This window comes from Indicator indicator, chromosome 1 (genome assembly GCF_027791375.1).
Source record: "Indicator indicator isolate 239-I01 chromosome 1, UM_Iind_1.1, whole genome shotgun sequence".
Lineage (NCBI taxonomy): Eukaryota > Metazoa > Chordata > Aves > Piciformes > Indicatoridae > Indicator > Indicator indicator.
In genome coordinates, this window is record NC_072010.1 from 1,909,688 (window position 1) to 1,926,191 (window position 16,504).

General features: G+C 46.5%; 1 protein-coding gene across 1 annotated transcript in view; it reads right to left on the minus strand.

Annotated features, from left to right (window-relative positions):
- The window catches only part of WNT11 (Wnt family member 11), a 40,243-nt gene that overhangs the window by 3,282 nt on the left and 20,457 nt on the right, over nt 1-16,504 (minus strand). The window contains exon 4 of the mRNA XM_054387246.1: nt 15,745-16,037. Coding sequence (XP_054243221.1) covers nt 15,745-16,037 — 293 coding nt within the window. The remainder of the gene's footprint in view (nt 1-15,744; nt 16,038-16,504) is intronic.

Sequence of the window (16,504 nt, forward strand, 5' to 3'; positions counted from 1 at the left end):
GGAAGAGATGTAGACATGACAAACTGGGGCATGGTTTAGTGGTAGGCTTGGCAATGTTGGGCTAACGGGTGGCCTTGATTATCCTAAAGGTCCCTCTTCCAGCCAAAACAGTTCTTTGGTACTGTGATTCTATCAGCTGTGTCCTAGAGATGCCATCTCTCCATAGGCTAAAGATAGCCCAGGGTAGAAGTGTTCATGTTTAGTCAGATGCCTGGCTGGACACTAGCCCTGGAGGGTAACAGATGTCGTTATACACTCAACACCCTGAGGCTGTGAACTTGAGGAAGTCTTGAAAACACTGTAAGAAAGGCAGTTTGGAGAGTGGAGGAATTGCTGACATCTCTCTTAAATCTTATTCTTCATGGCTGTTTTGGACAGAAGGCTGGTTTGGGGCAGGGGAAGGAGAGAGGAGCGTGAGTGGGACTCTTGAGCTGAGCACTCCATTAACAGATGAAAACAAATCCATGAGATTTATTGGAATTCCTCATGAGGTAATGCTTTAGGAGAAGTTAGAGGATTAATGAGGTGTTGAGATTTTCTTCTTGTTCTTCCTTTATTTTTTTCTGACTCGGGCAGGCCTCCTGTTTATTATTCCTGACTTGCATTCCTCCCCAGGTTCAGTGTTCAAAAGACACCCCCTCCTCCCCTTCTCCTCCCTGCTCCCCCTCATTCAGGAGTGTGTGTAAATATTTACAAACCTTTGAAAGCCTCTCCCCAAGCCGAAGTCTGCAGCCACACTGAGCCTGTCTGCCTAACGCTGAACCAAAGGCCTTGTTATTGCCCCTGTGAGCTAGGGCCCCTCCACCAGGAAACCTCCAAATGACTCCTCATAAATGTATTAGTAAATGCATTAAATATTGAGAGCCAAGGTTCACATATAGGTGTGTTGACAGTAGGAGAGGGGAGGGGATGTGACAACCTTACTCAGCTTTACCGGCGGATGGAAAGGTTGTTGGCCGGAGGTTGACCTAAGGAGGATGGGGAGTCTGAAGAAGCATAGTGATGGATCATAGAATCATAGAACTGTTGTGGTTGGAAGAGACCTTTGAGATCATCAAGCAGTTGCTTGCCTAGAGCTCACAATCCCACCACTATTGCTAAGTTACTACTGCTAAACCGTGTCCCGCAGCACTACATCCTTGCGTCTTTTAAATACCTCCAGGGATGGTGACTCCACCACCTCCCTGGGCAGCTCCTTCCAATGCCTGAGAACCCTGTGTGAAATGCATTTGTGCCACCTCATGCTCATTAAAACAGCCAGGATAATAAATACAGAATTATACAAACATGAAAACACTGAATGGTTTGGAAGGGACCTCTGGACATCAACTAGTCCAACCCCCCTGCCAAAGCAGCTTCACTTAGGTCAGGTCACATAGAAATGCATCCAGGTGGGCTTTGAAAGTCTCCAGAAAAGGAGACTCCACAACTTCTCTGGGCAGCCTCCTCCAGTGTTCTGTCACCCTGACAGGAAGAAAGTTTTTCCTCATGTTGAGATGCAGCTTCCTGTGGTCCAGTTTGTATCCATTGCCCTTTGTTCTATCACTGGGCACCACTGAAAAGAGCCTGGCCCCTTCTTCTTGACACCCACCCTTAAAGTGTTTATAAGCATTGAGAAGATCATCTCTCATCCTACTTCTTCTCCAGGCTAAACAGCCCCAGGTCTCTCAGCCTTTCCTCATAGGACAGATGTTCTATTCTCTTTAATCATCCTCATAGCTCTCTGTTGGACTCTCTCCAGTAGTTCCCTGTCTCTCTTGAAGTGGGAAGCCCAGAACTGAACACAATATTCCAGATGAGGCCTCACTGGGGCATAACAGTGAGGGTCCACCCTGACTCACAGAATCACAGACTCACAGTACATTAGAGGTTGCAAGGGACCTCCAGAGATCATCCAGTCTAACCCCGCTGTCAAAACAGGATCACCTAGGGTAGACTGCACAGGAATGCATCCCGATGGGTTCTGAAAATCTCTAGAGAAGGAGACTCCAAAACCTCTCTGGGCAGCCTGTTCCAATGCTCTGTCACCCTCACTAGAAAGAAGTTTCTCCTCATGTTGAGGTGAAACCTTCTGTGTTCAAGTTTGTATCCATTGTTCCTTGGCTTATTACTGTGCACCACCAAAAAGAGCTTAGTCCCCTCCACTTGACACCCACCCCTCAGTAATTTATACAAATTGATCAGATCCCCTCTCAGCCTTCTCTTCTCAAGACTAAACAGCCCCAGAGCTCTCAGTCTCTCTTCACAGGGGAAATGCTTAAGTCCCCTCATCATCCTCATGGCTCTCTGTTGGAATCTCTCCAACAGGTCTCTGTCTCTCTTGAGTTGAGGAGCCTAAAACTGGACACAATATTCCAGGTGTGGTCTGACTAGGGCAGAGTAGAAGGGGTGAGGAACCTCCCTAGACCTGCTGGACATTGAGGACATTCAATCCCCAAAAGTACAAAGTGCCCAACAGCTCAAATTTGCCCCAAACCCAAACTCTTCTACCTGCAGTTCCGGGATGTGGCAATCTCCCTTTCCTTGCACCCACTTCTGAACTTGCCTTTCCATAGCTGTCTTCATCCTACCCAGCCTGAAATAAATGCAAACCCTGAAATCTTACTAAAAAAATCCCCCAGGCTTCCCTCAGCTTTGGGTAGAGGAAGAAGGAGATTCTGGCTGGCTGGGTTCAATACTCCAAACAAAGCTTTTGACCCCATCCTGAACCTGGACAGGCTTCTAGAAAACTTTCCTGACAATGCCACTTTCCAGAGATTTTGCTTTCTCTTTTAAAGCATGGGCCTGGATGAATTCATCTTTGTTTTGCTTTCAACAAGGTGAAACAGAGGTAATCCCTCAGCTGTAACAATGCACACAAAACAGGCAAGGAGGGGAAGACAAAAGGAGCCCAGAGTTTACCCACAGAAGCTGCCCCTGAGCGTCTGCTTTCAGAGCCCATGGCTGCGATCTCACCAGGCTCCCTGCTGATGGGTTAAGTTCAATCTCATTTATTTTGGGCCTGATCCAGCATGATTCCAGCAACTCAGAGCAATGCCCTCCTCCTGAGCCTCGGAGAGAAAATATGAAGGCAGGAGATTGCATCTTAACACAACAGCCTAACCTCTAGAAGCACTTGGAAGATTGGTGAAAAACGATGCTTCGGCTGTAATCCCAGCCAAGGTCCTGGCTCAGAAACAGCCTCTCACATTGTCACTGTGCTTTCTCCCTCTTTATGCAAGAAGGGAGGAGGTCAGCCCTGCTGACTGGACAAATCCCACTCAATATTCCTGTCCAAAATCTCCCCTTTCCAGCCCTCATGTTCAGAAACACCACAGTACATCATGCAGCGTTATCGTGAGGGTAGCTTATCAGCAGAGATGGTGAAGGACATCTCAGCAATTCTGGGAGTCTGCCCCACAGAGGGAGAGGCTAAGCCATCTCACAGTTCCCTCCTGGGGGAATTCCACTTTAAAGGCTATGTGGAGATGTCACAATTTCATTGTGGATTCCAATTCACTTCTCTCCCAGAAGTAGAGGTAAGGATACAGTTTTTGGTTGTCCAACTGGCACCTGAGAGACAAAGCACAGCCAGCTCTGTACTGTCACCCACAATAATGACATATGATGACAGGGATGAGCCAAATGTCCAATAGAGGATCAATCCTTCAGTCCTATTGATAAATGAATGAGGTTTTTGAGGCTCAGGTGCCTTTATGATGAGCACAGGACAATGGAAGCTGTTTATTAAGATGTAATAATCATAGAATATTTTGTGTTAGAAAGGATCTTTGAAGGTCATCTAGTCCAACCCCCCTGCAGGGAGCAGGGACATCTTGCACTGCATCAGGGTGCTGAGAATCCTGTCCAACCTGACCTTGAATACTTCTGGGAATGGGACATCTACCACCTCTCTGGGCAACTTGTGCCAGGGTCTCACCAGTCTCATGGAAAATGTCTTCCTTCTATCTCCTCTGAATCTTGCTCTTTTAGTTTAAACCCATCACCTCTTGTGCTGTCACAACACGGCCTGCTAAAAAGACTGTCCCATTCAAAGAGAAGTTAATCCCCCATGAGAAAAGTCATTCTGAGTCACAGCCTGGCCCAGTACATCTCCCCATGTCTGTAGGAGACACTGCGCAGGGAGGACAACACAAATCCAGGCACTCACTTTCTGGAGTCCTTTTTCTCACATACCACCAGCACCTGGGCTCTTGTTTTCAACATTCAGGTTGGAAAAGACCCTCAGGATCACCCAGTCCAACCCAGAACCCTACTCTATAAGGGTTGCCTCTGAACCATAGCCCCAGGCACCACATCCCCTTTAAACACATCCAGGGTTGGGGACTCAACCACCTCCCTGCCCAGACCATTCCAATGCCTGACCACTTTTGATGGGAAATTTTTTTTCCTAATGTCCAGAAGATATGCTCCTGCCTGGACATCTCAGTATCCCCCTGAGGGCATCTTGGTTGTGCAGTTGTCTCATCCCTTCCTGACTTGAGGAAAACCATCTGCCTTCATGAACTCCAGCAGCCCTAAGTCCCAGAAGACAGTACTGCTGCATGAAGAAGTAATTTATTTTTTTTTCTCTTTTAAATCAAACTCTGATTAATTTCTTCAGTGCCCCTTGCTCCAGTCATGTCAAGTTGTACAGCAGTATACAAAAGAAAGAAAGAGCAAAAAACTACTTCAAGTCCCCCAAGAGGTATGAAACACAAGGGACATGGCTAAAAATACATCAAAGTGGCCAGCTTCATGTAAGAGTTTGAGGGCAGAGTCTTAATGACTTTTAAATTGCTTTCTCATCCACAAGGAACGACGAGAGACTGACACTGAACAACTGTAGGAAAGAGAGTTATCAATAGTACATGTCAGCAAGGAGATGTCAAGGGAGATGCTGGAACCAGCCTGTATTTCCATTAATGAGGAGTAGAGAGTGAGCTTAAGAAAAAATTCATGGATAATGCTGAGAGAAACTTGTGGGAGTGGATTAAAATGCAAAGTAAGCAACAGACTTGGAGAAACATCCAGATAATGGATGGCCTGGACAGGCTGGAGAGTTGAGGAGAGAGGAACCTCATGAAGTTCAACAGGGGCAAGTGGAAAGTCCTGCACCTGGGGAGGAATAACCCCTATGCAGCAGTACAGGTGAGGAGTTAACCTGCTGGAAAGCAGCTCAGCATAGAAGGATGTGGGAGTGCTGGTGGAGCACAAGTTCAGCAAGAGCCAGCCATGTGCTCTTGTGGCCAAGAAGACCAAAGGTCATGTGGAGTATGTTAAGAAGAATGTGACCAGCAGGTGGGGGGAAGTTCTCCTCCACCTCTGCTCTAGCGAGGACACATCTGGAGTACCACGTCCAGTTCTGGGCTCCCCAGTTCAGGAGAGACAACGAACTGCTGGAGAGAGTCCAGAAGAAGCTACAAAGATGCTGAGGAGCATCTCTATGAGGAGGAAAGGCTGAGAGCCCTGGGGCTGTTGAGCCTGGAGAAGAGCAGCCTGAGAGGGGATCTGATCAATGCTCAGCAAGAGCTATAGAGTGGGAGTCAAGAGGATGGGGCCAGACTCTTTTCACTGGTGCCCAGCAACAGGACCTGGGGCAATGGGCACAAGCTGGAACATAGAAAGTGTCATTTGAACATGAGGAAAATCTTCTTTCTTTCTAGAGTGGCAGAGCCTTGAAGCAGACTGCCTGGAGAGGTTGTGGAGTCTCCTTCTCTGGAGACTTTCAAAATCTACCTGGATGTGTATCCTATACAACCTGCTTTAGGTGAACCTGCTTTAGCAGGGTGGTTGGACTGGATGATCTCCAGAGGTTCCTTCCAACCTCCACTGTTCTGTGATTCTGAGATAAACAAGGGAATCTTCCCAGAGAGCCAGAGAAGAAGTTCATAAAGTTAGAAAAGGATGAAGAAAATTATTTTGAGAAGTTTGCAAGAGTTTTCTTCCCACCTATAAAAGATAATTGCAAAAAGGAGAGGGAAGAATGTTCTTTAGATACTGAAGAAAGAACAAATTGCTAGTTTGATTTCAAATTATGATTGGTTTGAATTCAGATTAAGAAAAAAGCATATCTCTGAGGATAATAAAACCCTGGAAGGGGTTGTTCAGGGCAACTGTTGTTAAGACCAGAGTACACAAATAACTTCAGTAACAGCCTTGGTGGTCTCAGTTCAGTCTTGCTCCCAAAAAGATCCAGCTCCATGGAAAGTCATTCTCAGTGCTGTTATTCACAGAACCACAGAATGTTAGGGGTTGGAAGGGACCTTGAAAGATCATTAAGTCCAAACCCCCTGCTAGAACAGGATCAACTGGAGTAGGTCCACTCCTATGCTGTTTTGATATTTGGGAGAGCTGGCTGCAAGCTTTGCCTCCTGAATTCACTATTCACTGCAATTTTCACTGTGTGAACTTACAGTAAATATATTGGAATCATGGAACAGAATCATGGAATTGTTTTGGTTGGAAGAGACCTTTAAGATCGACAAACCCAACTGTTATCCCAACACAGCCAAGTCCACCACTAAACCATGTCCCTCAGCACCACATCTACACAACTTTTAAATATCTTCAGGGATGGTGACTCCACCACCTCCTCAAGAAGCCTATTCCAGGGCTTGACAACCCTTTCAGGGAAAAAAAACCTTTCCTAATAGCCAACATCACACTCCCCTGGCACAATCGAGGCCAAATATTATTCACAAATCTGTTCAGGAAACTTTGTGTTCAAATCTCTCAAAGTGTAAAGGATTCAAACTTCCTAAAGGATTAACTGAGGAAAACAAAACAAAACAAAACAAAAACCAAAAAAACCCAACAAGGTGGCCCAGGTACCAAACTGGGCACCAGATACAAGCACATTGCTGTGGGCAAGTAGGAACAGTATTGCAGGTTGGAGGAACAGGAAGGCACTGAGAGAGTTGGGGCTGTTCAGTCTGGAGAGGAAAAGGCTCCGAGGAGACCTTCTTGTGGTCTTCCAGTATCTGAAGGGGGCTGCAAGAAAGCTGGGGAGGGACTTTTTAGGGTGTCAGGGAGAGATAGGACTGGGGGGAATGGAGCAAAACTAGAAATGGGGAGATTCAGGTTGGATGTTAGGAAGAAGTTCTTCCCCATCAGGGTGGTGAGACACTGGCACAGGTTTGCCCAGGGAGGTGGTGGAAGCCTCATCCCTGGAGGTTTTTAAGGCCAGGCTGGATGTGGCTGTGAGCAACCTGCTGTGATGTGAGGTGTCCCTGCCCATGGCAGGGGGGCTTGGAACTGGATGATCCTTGAGGTCCCTTCCAGCCCTGACAATTCTATAATTCTATGATTTTCCTACCTTTCCTTCAGCTTAAACTTCTGGGACACTCACAGAAGAATTATTTGCTATTTGTTATTCATCATTTGTTAGCTCCCATGGAAAAAAAAAAAAAAGGTGTCACAAATGATAATGGCTCCAAAAATTTCTACATCATCTTACACTTCATAACATACTGAATGCCAAAGCTTCTTGTGCCCTTACTGTTGGGACCATCAAGATGCCAAGAGAGGTAACCACCAACCACTAGCTCTTTGCAGTCACCACCTAGCAGTAGATTCAGCAAACTTTATGCATGTTGCTATCCAGGAGAGCACAGCAACTTGAGCCACTTTGGGAGACACTGAAGACTGACATTTTATATTGCAGAAAAGAATTATTATTTTGTAGATGAAAAGCTGAACACGATCCAGAAATGGGCACTCACAGCCTAGAAACCAACCATGTCCTGGGCTTCATCCCCAGCTTCATCCCCAGCTTCATGAAAAGCTGAACATGATCCAGAAATGGGCACTCACAGCCTAGAAACCAACCATGTCCTGGGCTTCGTCCCCAGCTTCATGGACAGCAGGTGGAAGGAGGGGATTCTGACTCTCATCTCCACTCTGCTGAGACTCTACCTGCAGTGCTGGGTCCAGCTGTGGAGTCCTAAGCACAGGAGAGACACAGACCTGTTGGAGCAGGTCCAGAGAAGACCAGGACAGTGGTGGGAGGGATGGAACCCCTCTACTGGGAGGCTAGGCTGAGAACTGGGATTGCTCATCCTGGAGAACAGAAGGCTCCAGGGAGACCTTTCAGGCCCCTTTCAGTACTTAAAATAAGATGGGGACAATCCTCTTAGCAGCACCTGTTGTGACAGGACAGGGGATGATGGAGAGATTCAGACTAAATAGAAATATTTAACACTGAGGATGGTGAGACCCTGTCCCAGGTTGCCCAGAGAGGTGGTAAATGCTCCATCCCTGGAAACATTCCAGGTCAGGTTGTCTGAGGCTCTGAACAACCTGATCTAGTGGAAGATGTCCCTGCTGACTGCAGGGGGGGTCAGACTAGATGACTTTTAAAGCTCTCTTCCACCCCAAACCGTTTGTGATTCTGTGAATACATGAACAAGGAGTAACCATCAAAGAATGGCCTCATTCATTGCCAGACTGAGGCAGCTAAGGAGTAGGTAGTGAGCAGCCCAGCTCATCTGCAGGGCAGTGTTGCAGCTCACTTTCTGCAGCACAACAGAGCTCCTTCTTCCCATCTTCAGCAGGGAGGGAGCAGCATTCACTTGGCTCCCAGGCTGCTCTGGGAAGGATCAGTAATAAACAGCTCAGTTATCTCTGAAGGCTTCAGGGGCTGGAGGCTTTTGCATGCATGGCAGAATTCCCTTTTCCTTGGATTCCTTAAGGGACCTTCAACAGCCTTTGAAATATGATACATTCACACCCTACTGATAAAGAAGGTTAATACTTTTGCTGCTTTTCTCACAAAAGTGATCTCAATTTTATAATCTGCTACTATTTATCATTGACTGGGAGCTGATAATGAATTTTTCAAGCAGGAGAAATTTAACTACCTTATTAAAAGATGATCTATAGGGTGCTTTAGTCCAAGAAAGCTCTGAAATGGGAACATAGACATTTTTTTCCTGTCCCCAGTGGTTAATTACTTCTCCACAGAGCAGCTTCTTTAGATTTTTTTTTTCTCCTCCAAAACCATTTTTTTTCCTTGGCTATGAAAGTGTGGATGGTGGCATTTTAGCACATGGAGCTTGGCTGGAGTGGATGAGGGCTATGGTTGCAGCAGCCTTGGCACACTGGTTGCAAAACTCAGCTCCTTAATCAGATATAGAGCACTTCAAAGAGGCTTCACATCTCAGGTTCAGGTTCAGCTGCCTGACTTTGAAACCTGGATACACCCCAAGTGCTTGGAGGCCTGCAGATTTCCAAGCCATTCCTAATTCCAACAAACTGTGAAAGGCCAAGGTGTCTTAGAAAACATTTCAGGCTTGTTCCAAATAAAGCTTTGAAATCCTTTCAGCAAAGAGCTCTGAAAGGGGTTTGAGTAACTGGGTGCATGTTTTCTGAGTTCATTTTCACACATTTCCACTACAAGGTAATTCAATTCCCTTTCCTGCATGAAAAATGCACAAAAATTACACATAATCTGTGGGAGATGGAAGCCACCCATTAGCTTATCCCTTCCACCCACCTGCTGGTGCAGGATTGTTCCCTGCAGCATACAGTGAAACCCAATACATCCAAGGCGTTGCAATTTAGCCATCATCCTCTGTCCTGCTTCCAGAGTGCTCTGAGCAAGCATCAGACCTTGGGGAAAGGGAGGGGGGGAAAGGACTTTTTCTCCATACGATGCAAAACTACTAAATTTTTGTAATGAAAATGATTTTTTTTTTTAAATTCAGTAAAGGGAAATGGGGTTGTTAATGGAGTACCTTCGATTCTGTGTGCCTTTGGAAACAGAAAGTGAGGCTAGAAAGATAGAATCCTAGAAGCATTAAGTTTGGATAAAACCTCTAAGATCTTTGAGTCCAGCTGTCAAGCAAACACCACCATGCCCACTAAACCATGTCCCCAAGTGTCCACATGTTTCTTGAACACCTCCAGGGATGGTGACTCCATCACCTTCCTGGGCAACTTGTTCCAATGCCTGACCACTCTTTCAGGGAAGAAATTTTCCCTAATACCCAACCTAAACCTTTCCTGATGCAACTTGAGGCCATTTCTTCTCATCCTCTATCAATCTACTCTTGGGAGAAGATTCTACTCATCCTCTACTTGGGAGACCAACACCCGCTTCACTACAACTTCCTTTCAGCTGCTTGTACAGAGCAGTAAAGTCTCCCCTCAGCCTCCTCTTCTCCAGACCAAACAATCCCATATCTGTCAGTTGATCCTCATAAGACTTGTTCTACAGACTGTGATGAAGCTACCCAGGTCAATGTCTTCTGGGGCATAGTCTTCATGGGTGCTCCCTGCACCCATGTTCATGGTAAGGAAAACAAAAGGGGACCAGGCAAGTGGTGGGAGAAGAGAGCAAACAAACTGAGGAACCACCACTAAAAATCCCTCTTTGATTACATTTGCCATAAAAGACCTTAAAATGAGCCTAGCAGGAAAAAGTGGGATCTCTTTGGAGAAAATGTTAATGTTCACAAGGATAAAATGTTAAGATCCCTCTGGGATTTGACTGATAAAAGAAAAACCTATTTGGGCTATTTCCATGTGAGTGTTTTTACTTCTTTGCAGAGTAAGCACTGAGCAGATTTTTCTGCCCCCTCTCTAACAGCATCCCTTTTCTGCTCCTTCTCCCTCATCCCTGTCATTAGGCACTATCTCTGCTGCCCCAGCAGCCAGCTGGAACAGAGCCACCATGTTTAAAAGACATTTAGATGTCTTCTTCACAAGAGAAAAATTGCTAAGGGAAAAAGACATCCCTGGGAGGAGGTTAGGGAAGCTCCCCTCCTTTTCCCTGCTCTCTTCGGGAAGACAGAGCTGATCTGCAAACAGACTGTCTGCATTTCACACTTATTTCTTCTGCTCTTTTACACAGAATCACAGAATCAACCAGGTTGGAAGAGACCTCCAAGATCATCAGGTCCAACCTATCACCCAACCCTAACTAATCAACTAGACCATGGCACTAAGTTCCTCATCCAGTCTCTTCTTAACCACCTCCAGGGGCACTGACCCCACCACCTCCCTGGGCAGCTCATTCCAATGGCAAATCTCTCTTTCTGGGAAGAACTTCTTTCTAAGATCAAGCCTAAACCTCCCCTGGTGCAGCTTGAGACTGTGTCCTCTTGTTCTGCTGCTGGTTGCCTGGGAGAAGAAACCAACCCCCACCTGGTTACAACCTCCCTTCAGGTAGTTGTAGACAGCAATGAGGTCTGCCCTGAGCCTCCTCTTCTCCAGGCTAAACACCCCCAGCTCCCTCAGCCTCTCCTCACAGGGCTGTGCTCCAGTCCCCTCCCCAGCTTTGTTGCCCTTCTCTGGACATGTTCCAGCATCTCAACATCTTTCTTGACTTGAGGGGCCCAGAAGTGGACACAGTACTCAAGGTGTGGCCTGAGCAGTGCTGAAGGGCTGGGGTTTGTTTTAATTGTGCTAATGTTGAGACACCAGGCATCTTGTGAAGAGCTGGCAGATGGATTGTGATGAAACTGAGAGTAACTACACATGACCTTAAAACTTGGCCTGAGACATGCCTGCAGCTCAGCACAGGACTATCTCACCCTCCTCCCCTCCCACGAGTCTGTCACCATCTTGCACATAAGGAGTATTTCTTGACAGGTTCCTTTTGAAAGTCATCCCTCCTGCCTTAATATCTCAGTCCTCTAAATCCTCACTCAGTCTCACTTCCCCTGGACCCTCGCCTGGCAGGCTCACAATCGCTGCTGTCGCCCGGCAGGGGATAAAGGGACGCCTGCAATAGACATTTTCCTATCCTCAGATGGGACAAAAAAAGCTCCAAACCAAAACAAAAAATAAAATAATTCGAGACCTTGACATATTTTTCATCCCTAATTGGGAGAAAAGAAAAAAAAAAGTTTAAAATCTGCTGTAAAGCAAATTAAGCAGAAGAGAAGTCATGCCTCCCTCCCCTTCGAAGGGATTTCAGCTCATGGGAAATGTTTTGCTTGGCAAATCTGTCATGGATTCAGTTTGAGGTTTGACACAACCTGTTGATGTCACCCAATTCCTAAAAAAAAAAAAAAAATCCGATTTCCAAACAACCTCCCCAGTTTTATTTTATTTTGTTATTTTCTTTTTCATTGGTGGGATTGTGAGCTTTAGGCAAGCGGTTGGACTTGTAAGGTCTCTTCCAACCTCAACAGTTCACAGAATTAACCAGGTTGGAAAAGACCTTCAAGATCATCAAGTCCAACCTCTCACCCAACACCATCTAATCAACTAAACCATGGCACTAAGTGCCTCAGCCAGGCTTATTTTAAACACTTCCAGGGATGGTGACTCCACCACTTCCCTGGGCAGCACATTCCAATGGCAAATCTCTCTTTCTGGGAAGAATTTCTTCCTAACATCCAACCTAAACCTCCTCTGGCACAACTTGAGACTGTGTCCTCTTGTTCTGTCACTGGTTTCCTGGGAGAAGAGACCAAGCCCCAGCTGGCTACAAGCACCCTTCAGGTAGTTGTAGACAGCAATGAGGTCTCCCCTGAGCCTTCTCTTCTCCAGGCTAAACACCCCCAGCTCCCTCAGCTGCTCCTCACAGGGCTGTGCTCTAGACCCCTCCCCAGTTTTGTTGTCCTTCTCTGGACATGTTCTATGATTCCATGAAAACAGAGTGGAAAAACGAAGAGGTCTTTTTAAAGACACACAGAATTACAGAATTACAGAAACATTCAGGTTGGAAAAGACCCTCAGGATCACTAAGTCCAACCCAGAACCCTACTCTACAAGGCTCACCCCTAAACCATAGCCCCAAGCACCACATCCAAACCACCTTGAAACACATCCAGGCTTGGGGACTCAACCAACACAGAAATTTGTCCAAATCTATACAAATCCACAAAAAACTCAAGCCTATCGCTTCCACTCAAATGACATTTTTCCCCTCATATACCAACTTCAAAACATGCTTTTTTTCCCCACAATCCTGAGTGACTCATAAACATCTTCACTTTTTAATTACTGGTCCATGGCCAGGCTGGTGATGGTTGTCAGACTGCTGTTCCCACTACAAAGCTGTTGTAGAACAGTCCATCCATTGGGTTTTGCCACAAAGTATCAGAATCACAGAATCACAGAAACATTCAGGTTGGAAAAGACCCTCAGGATCACCAAGTCTAACCCAGACCCCTACTCTACAAGGCTCACCCCTAAACCAGAGCCCCAAGCACCACATCTAAACCACCCTGAAACACATCCAGGCTTGGGGACTCAAGCACCTCCCTGCCCAGCACATTCCAGTGCCTGACCATTCTTGCTGGGAAAAAATGTTTCCTAATGTCCAGTCTAAACCTACCCTGTTGCAGCTTGAGGCCATTCCCTCTTGTTCTATCACTAATTACCTGGGAGAAGAGACCAGCACCAACCTCTCTATGACATCCTTTCAGGTAGCTGCAGACAACAATGAGGTCTCCTCTCAGCCTCCTCTTTTCCAAACTAACCATCCCCAGCTCCTTCAGTTGCTCTTCATCAGATTTATTCTCCAGGCCCTTCCCAGCTTCCTTGCCCTCCTCTTCCCTGGCTCCAGCACCTCTACATCTCTCTTGGATTGAGGTGCCCCAAACTGGACACAATACTCAAGGTATGGCCTCACCAGAGCTGAGTCCCAGGGGACAATCCCCTCCCTGCTCCTGCTGGACACAGCATTCCTAATGCAAGCCAGGATGCCATTGGCTTTCTTAGCCACCTGGGCACACTGCTGGCTCCTATTCAGTTGCTTGTTGAAGAAGATGGAAAGGACACACTTGTTTCACTCAATTGTCATCATCTCCTGATCATCCTCACCAGGTAAAAGCTGATATATTGTCTACAGAGTTGTGGTTCCAGATTAAATGGCTGTTGCCAAAGGTTATCTTTGGAAGCATTTAAGATCAGATTAGAATGGATTCTGAGTAGCCTAGTCAAAGATGTCCCTGCTCCCTGCAAGGGGGTTGGACTAGATGACCTTTAAAGGTTCCTTCCAACCCAAAGCATTCTATGATTCTATACCTTCTACAGTCCCCTTATCAAATACTTCGCACAAATCAAAGGTATTCAAATAATACTCTTTTTTTTTTTTTTTTTTTGTAGTTGGGCCATTTACTTCATTTCCATTGCAAAACCTTCTCTCCATTGAACCAAAGTGGTCCAACGACCACTGAGTCCAACAGGAGTCAAAACTTAAGACACCCCCCAAAAGGGCAGGTGCATGCAAGACCACACAACACTCAAGTTGCAAGGAGTCTCCACTATCAAGTAACACCAAGAGCAAAGAATCATGAGAACTATCTGGAGAAAGCCAGGCCAGCAGATACCAGTTATGAGACAGCTTGAAATCAAACCATTGCAAGCACCTAACAAAAAAATCTGCCAATTCTGAACAATTCTGGAAACACACAAGTATTTGGCTGTCAAAGGCTCCGTTGAAGTCATAGAATCATAGAATTGTCAGGGTTGGAAGGGACGTCAAGGATCACATCATCTAGTTCCAACCCCCTACCACTCACACTAGATCAGGTTGTGGAAATGGTTTGTGTTGGAGGAGATTAAAAAGATGATGGGAAGAGGTCGTCATGTCTGCTGCCCGTGAAAGGGACAGCACTGTGCCCAGGTTGGGTGTGATGATCATAAATCACTAATCATTAATGAGAAGCAGAAATTCCTCTGCAGAGGCATGAGCAATGCAAACACATTTGGATTTTTAAAATGCAGTGGAAGAAAAAAATCCTAAAAATTCCCACTTTGTAGTTGTCAGGGCTTTTTAGAGCCTGCCTGGGAGCACTGGTCCCAACTGGGCTAACACTTGGCTCGTTTACAGGAGCCTTACAGTAGAGTCACAACTCTGATATCAGCAGTGACTGCAAGAAATGAATTTGAGAGGCTCCACATAGCAGTAAGTCACTGTTTGATCATTAGAAGTTCATGCAATGATGAGCTGCCACAGGGATTTCAGAAGGTATCTTGTACCCACTCATATAACATAGAAGGTGACTGCAGCCTGTCTTGGCCGCAGGCTCCACTAATAGAGTTAGGCATCTGTAGGCCATACTGTGTGTTAGAGATCACAGAATCATAGAATGGCTTAGGTTGGAAGGGACCTCAGAGATAATCTCCAACCTCCCTGCCATGGCCAGGGACAACTCTCAATTAGACTCTGCTGCTCAGGACCTCATTGAACCTGCCTTGAACACCCACAGGGAGGAGGAATCCACAATCTCCCTATTCCAGAGTCTTATCACCCTGCTACTCAAGAACTTCTTCCTCAGCTCCAGTCTAACCCTGCTCTGCCTCAGCTTCAAACCATCCTCCTTGTCCTGTCTCTAGACACCCTTATGAAAAGTCCTTCTCTTCTCTAGCCTGAACAACCCCAGCTCTCTCACCCTTTCCTCATAGCAGAGGTGCTCCATCTTTGCGTCCCTCCTCTGGACTCACTCAACAGCTCTGTGTCCTTCTGCTGGGGACACCAGAACTGGAGGCAGGATTGGAGGTGGGGTCTCAGCAGAGCAGAGTCAAGGGGCAGAATCCCCTCTCTTGCCCTGCTGGCCATACTGCTCTTGCTGCAGCTCAACACATGGCTGCTTTCTGGGCTGCATGAGGGCACTGCTGGCTCATGGTGAGCTTCTCATCAACAAACACTCCCAAGTCTCTTTCGTCAGAGCTACTCTCAACCTGCTCTGCACTTGCATGCATGTACTTGCCCAGTTATCTGACTCTCATTCACATGCATTCCCTTCTTCCCCTTCCCTCTTTGGGGCTCAGAGTGCAGTCAGCAGCCCCTGCAGACCCCCTCACCTGTCCTGGGTGCCGTGTGACCCCACTTTTTCGTTCTTCATGCAGAAATCAGGAGAGCTCTGCAGGTAAATCAGCTCCGTCTCCTTAACCGGCCTGATATCAATATCCTTTGGCACCAGGTATTTGCGTGTGCCCATGGGCCGGTGAACCACCTTGGTGGCTGACAGATACTTGTTTTTGAGGTCCAGTGCAATGTCTCGCAGCTCTTGAAGGCCCTTCCAACAGGTCTTGATAGAGCATGACCCAGAAACTCCATGGCACTTACATTTCATCTCAAGAGAGGCTTTCAAGACCTGCAAAAAGGAATGCAGGAGTTAGGAAATGCCCTTCCTTGGGGAACATCCCACAAGCTTGCTAAAGAAGACACTTCCTTAGCACTTTCTAGAGTAGCTACTGGGAATGAGATCCCACAGCACTTTGGTGACCACTATCAGCCCAGGATTACTTTCACCAAGGCACCTTTGCAGCCAGCAGGGAGAAGAATATATTGAACTTTGCTCAGATATCTACGCAGGGTTGTGCTTCCACCCTCTAAGGAGCTGAAAATCAAAGCAATCCATAAACAGATAATTATCATCTGTTTCTGCCTCCAGCAGCTTTGGATAATAAAGATGTCAAGGCTCTGAGGAACTCAAGGCACCCTCACCTTGCCTTACTGCTGGACATGGGGCCAAAAGAGCATTTTAGGTTGGTTCTGCACTAGTCTCATTTCTCTGGGACACAGAAGGATGTTACCAGGAAGGAATGGGTGATTCAGCCA